At 54.0% G+C, this 4,961-nt stretch overlaps 1 protein-coding gene across 7 annotated transcripts in view; it reads right to left on the reverse strand.

Annotated features, from left to right (window-relative positions):
- Nucleotides 1–601: 601 nt before the first annotated feature.
- Nucleotides 602–4,961, reverse strand: part of EPS15L1 (epidermal growth factor receptor pathway substrate 15 like 1) — a 79,197-nt gene continuing 74,837 nt past the window's right edge. For 6 of the 7 annotated variants that reach the window (XR_002123928.1, XM_019641892.1, XM_019641894.1 and 3 more), the window contains one exon: nt 602–1,243. Coding sequence is in view for 6 of the 7 variants with exons in the window: in XM_019641892.1 (XP_019497437.1) it covers nt 1,097–1,243 (147 nt within the window). In the remaining variant the exon portion in view is untranslated. The remainder of the gene's footprint in view (nt 1,244–4,961) is intronic. The other variant, XM_019641896.1, reaches the window with a different exon arrangement.

A 4,961-nucleotide genomic window follows, 5' to 3' on the forward strand; every position in this document is an offset into this window, starting at 1 on the left:
TGATTTTTCTGCAAATCTAAAACTGAGCCTGAAAAATAGTTTATTAAAATGCAAAATCAAGCATATAAATACAGTGGTCCCTCAATAGCCATTGGGGATTGAGGGACCTCTGAGGGAACCAAAATCCCTGGATGCTCAAGTCCCTTTGTAAAATGGCATAGCACTTGCATATAACCTACGCGCATCCTCCCATATATTTTTAATCCAATGTGCAAACTTCTGGAATGTTCTAGGGGAATTCAGCTATGTCTTAGTGGAAAGTTCTCCCCGTCCCTGATTCTGAGTTCATAGTGTGAAGACTGCCCTGTGGCCTCACCCCTCATGTAGGTCAGGCTTCAGTGAACTATATGTAGTCTCTTGAAACAACAGTGATGTGACAAAGGGCTGCACACTGTGCATCCTGGGGGGACAGGGCGACCTCTGAAAACTTCCAAAATTGGCTTTCTCTGTGGCCCTAGAGTCTACTCAAACACTTAGGATTTAAACAGAAACACTCAGCTTGGTTTTCCATGTCGCCGTAGGGCTGGTCTGCGTCTGTGACACCACATGTGCACGTTAAGGCAAACAATGTGTAAATGAAAAAGAGATTCTTGTGTTTTGTATTAAAATATTTTATATTAATCATTCAAACTTAATTTTTATACAACGAATGCATACATCGCCAGGGTGTCTGTCTCAGAAGGGAGGTTGGGGAGGCAGCGGGGTGGGTGCGTCCTGGGCACTGGTACTCGCAGTGGCTATGAGCAGGGGACAGACGGCCAGGAGACATCCCACACTCCCTCTGCTCGTTCCAGGTGGGGCACTGTCACCAGACAGGGATGTCACAGTGGAGAGGTGATTGAGGTGGTGGTGGCCTGCGCCTTTCCGGGCCTTTCTGCAGGGTGAGTCACATTTCCTCACCCATGATGAACTACCCAGAGCCTTCTGACCAGCGAGTCCTTGACCTAGCAGTGGCTGTGACATGTCACAACGTGAAATGGGGACCACTGAGTGAGAGTGTGTGGGTGTGTGTACAGGCTTCGGAGTTTTTTCCTTTTGGAAACCCGCCCCCACAGCCGTCCTGCTCTCTCCCGTGCACGTGCTCGGGGACCCGAGCCTAGGCAGCGGGCATGTCAGCCTTGCTGAGTGCGATGGCCAGCTCCAGGTCCTCCTGTTCCTGCCGCCGCAGCCGCGCCAGCCTCTCCTGCTCCGCCTTCTCGCTCTCCCGCTTGGCCCACGCCAGCTGCTGCTCCTCATTGCCAAACTGCAAAGGAAAAATGGAGGTTGGGTTACCTGGCCTGGGAGCTGCAGCTGCCGGCTGGGGGAGGGGAGGGGGCGATGGGGCAAGGGCCTCGCAGGTGGGCAGGGTGCAGGGAACTGCAATGCTGGGATGCATGGGGCGGGGGGGGGGGTAAAAACCAGAAAAAGCCAGAAGCCTGTGTCTTGGTTGGGGGCGGGGAAAGGACACCCATGGCCCAGCCCTGACCTCCAGTCTGGAAGGGGTCACATGCATGGAGAAGCAAGGCTGAGTCTGACCTTAACCGCCACCTTGGACCTCAGAGAAACTAGTCACCTGTCCCCTGCAGGGAACCAAAGCAGGCAATGAGACACATCAACGTGGGGACATTGAGAGAGTTCCAACGATCCCCCAGGACTAAGTCTATGAGGCTTCATGAGGGTGGGAGGTGAAGCCCCCACTTGGCCTTCCCTCAGGGTCGGCAGGGCGTCTCTGAAAGCAGCTGGGAAGCAGAGGTCAGCTGAACCCCCAAGGAGCTAGGAGGGCAAGCCCGCAAAGCCTGGGCCTCGATGGCAGCCCGCTGATGCTGGTGGGTGATAGGCGCTGGGACTGGAGAGTCTGGCTTCAACAGATCTCTGATTTCAAACGTGTAAAGGGGCCTGGAGGCCAAAAGTGCAGAGACAACGGTCTTGAAATGTGGCATCTGCACCCGCCCAGCCTTGCTCTGGGATGCATTAAGAGCCACCTTGCACTCGAACATTTACAGGTGCCCTGGCATTTACACTGCCATTCAGTCCATGAGGTTTTCATTGTTGCCATCCTTCTCCAAAAGGTTCATTTTTAAAAAAAAAAATATCTTTTTTCAAACAAGGGAAGAAACAGTTTTGATCCCAAGATGGGTGATTTCAAACCATTCGAGGTCCCTTAGCTCTAAGGAAATGGAAGTCAGATGTCACGTGCTCTTCTCCCGGCATGAGTCCCTGACACCCCAGAGCTCCCCCCCGAGGTCCCCAGTCACTCTGCTCTGTCTCCCGGTGAGACGCCGCCTGCGCTGGGGGCCCTGACGAAGCTGTGTCCTGTTCAGGGTCTTAGCCCCTCTCAGCCAGCATCTCTGTTCTCAGCACCGGCTGTGGCCGGCACTCTACCAAGCACTGGGTGGCAACAGAGAGAAAGAGGCAGACCAGCCCTCTGACAGGCGCGCTCGGGACAGACAGACAATTCCAATCTGACTCAGGCTCCCTGGAGGCCTTGCGGATCCCATGGGGCGCCGAGGAAGAAAGCTCAACAGGAACTCACAGCTACTTCTTCACACACACACCGAGTCTGAGTGACAACCCAGGAGCTGGGCTTCTCCCATAGCTGGGGACACCAAGGCTGGACTCTCCCTGGGTCTTGGAGGGGGGGTGTCAGCTGTAACTGCAGGAAGCGTTGGGGCACAGGATGGTACCTGGGCCTCCAGGGTCCACCTGTGTGTGCCTCTGGGAGTGAAAGCACCGAGCGCCCAAACTTGGTGCTGCCAGGACAGAGTGGGGTGGGAGGGATGGATCAAGATGGGCCTGTGGGCCTCAGGAGAGCTGAGACTTCCACTCTGGGGCTCCCCAGGTCAGTGAGTGAGGTGAACGGATTGGCAATTTTTGAATATTTCACAGCTTAATGGCCGGTGTAGGGGTGAGATGGGGCCAGATGGTGGGGGACCTGGGCAGGGGAATGGGCAAGGGTGGATGGAGGGAGCCTGGTCTGGAGCCAGAGGTGGGCTGGAGGAGGACGTGACAGCCCGGGAGGCCTCTCCTCACCTGGCCCAGGGAGCAGGCAGGGACAGGTGCGGGGTCCGCATGAAGAAGCACGCTCCAGGGAGGAAAGGTTGAGTCTTGGTCTCTTAGAGAAACTGCCCAGAAAAATGCTCAGGGGTCAAATGGGTCTCCCTGAAAACTGGTCCCACCCCTCGTTTCCACCACAGGTCACAGATAAGCGCCGTCACCTCCTGCACTCTGTGGGGAATTTTCCAATACCTCATCAGGAGAAAAACAAGGAAAAAAAACAACAAATGCTGGTGGAAATGACTCCAGGGTTGTGCTGACAGCAGCGGGAAGGGATCGCTCGGCTGACAGAGACCCTTCCCTCTGCCAGCCCATAGGAGGGGAGGCCCAGAGGGGTCAAGTGATGTGCTGAGGCCACACCACGGTCTCTGCTCAGCCCGAGTGTCTCGGAATGTCGCTGCACAGCCGCCTGCTCAAGGGTCTGCATTTTCAAATTAAACGTGCCGACAGGAACATTCCAGAAGCCTTCCAAGTGAACTGGTTCAAGGCCAGCTTAGGCCCCAGTGTGAAGACTCGCATCAAGCATTGGTTTGTGCGCACCGAAGCAACATGGTTGGCTGCGACATCAAGAGAGAAAACTGGAGGAAGGGGGTCTTTGTGTCTCAAACCAGCCGCCAATCCTTTCTGGGCCCTGGTGGAGACACCTCGACGGGGCCACTCTCTATCTAGTCCTCTGACCTGGAGGTGTCACATAATGGGCCACAATCCGGGACGCCTGTGGGCAGCTCTGATCTCTGCGTCACTCTTGTGCCGTCACGGGGCTGAGACACAGTAGGGCACGAGGACGTTGTGCTTCCCACACTCCTGCTGAGGCGCGCCTGCTCAAGAGGATGCTGGTGGTTTTATTTATTCATCAGCAGTTCAGACGGCTCCGAACACGAGGCACCCCGGCGCCCTTCCTCGCTGGGGACTGACGCCTGCGCCAAGACATCCAATGGCACCGCCACTGCATCACCCAAGGGGACACTTCTAACAACTTCCTACTCACTCACTTATTCTGATGTTGAAATTGCATCCCACTCACTCCACGGCGCAAAACGTATCCCATCTGACATTTGCTCTGCTCTCAATGCCGACTTCCGGAAAAAAGGGCCCTTTTGCTAACCTATAAATGCTACTTCCTAATAAACACATTTGCCTGAGACAGAAAGGCTGGTTTTTTGAGAAATCTCAGGAAGGTTTCCCATGAGCAGGCACAAGTAACGCATTGATGGAAACTTGGGGCTCGTAAATTAGAGCGTCCCAGGGCAGCAGAGCCAGGGCGCCAAAGGGGGGGCTGTGTATGTGTGTGTGACATCGGCGTCCCTAACTCAACACGGACCAAGCTGCCTTTGCATAGCTCACACGTCTTGGCGGCACTGAGGACATTCGATCTGAAAGTCACATTGCCAGTCTGCTGGGCAGTTATAAACCCCTCAGCGTTTACTGAGGGAGCTGAAATACACACACCAGAGGAACCAATTTTGGCCTTTTTTGAGTTAGCACAGATCAAGGTCCAGTGAACCTCAAAACCACTGGCTGATGGGCTAAACCCCGGACACCATGAAGATACAAAGATATCCTGAGTCCCCGAGGGGGAGCAAGTTTTGACCATGTTTTTGGGCTATGACCAAGATGGTATGACAAAAGGTGACAAGCCAAACCAGTTATGTGTCCTGCCTCTCCTGCACCCCATTCCATCAGAGGGAGCCAAATCCCACTGATTTCCAGATTTCCTATGGAAAAACTGGGGCATCCTAAGTGGTAAAGGTGATTTTAAACAGAAAACAGGACTGCAAATTCGACTGGGCAGAATCCGATTCCCTGCCTGGAAATGAGGGTGATTAAATATTGGGAGTGTTTTAAAATTGAAGTTAACAACTGTTCTGGAATGACCAGAAGTGTGGAGCCCAATGATAGCTTGAAACCTTAGGTGTTTCTGTTTTTTT

This window comes from Hipposideros armiger, unplaced genomic scaffold, assembly GCF_001890085.2.
Source record: "Hipposideros armiger isolate ML-2016 unplaced genomic scaffold, ASM189008v1 scaffold_64, whole genome shotgun sequence".
In the NCBI taxonomy this organism is placed as follows: Eukaryota; Metazoa; Chordata; class Mammalia; order Chiroptera; family Hipposideridae; genus Hipposideros; species Hipposideros armiger.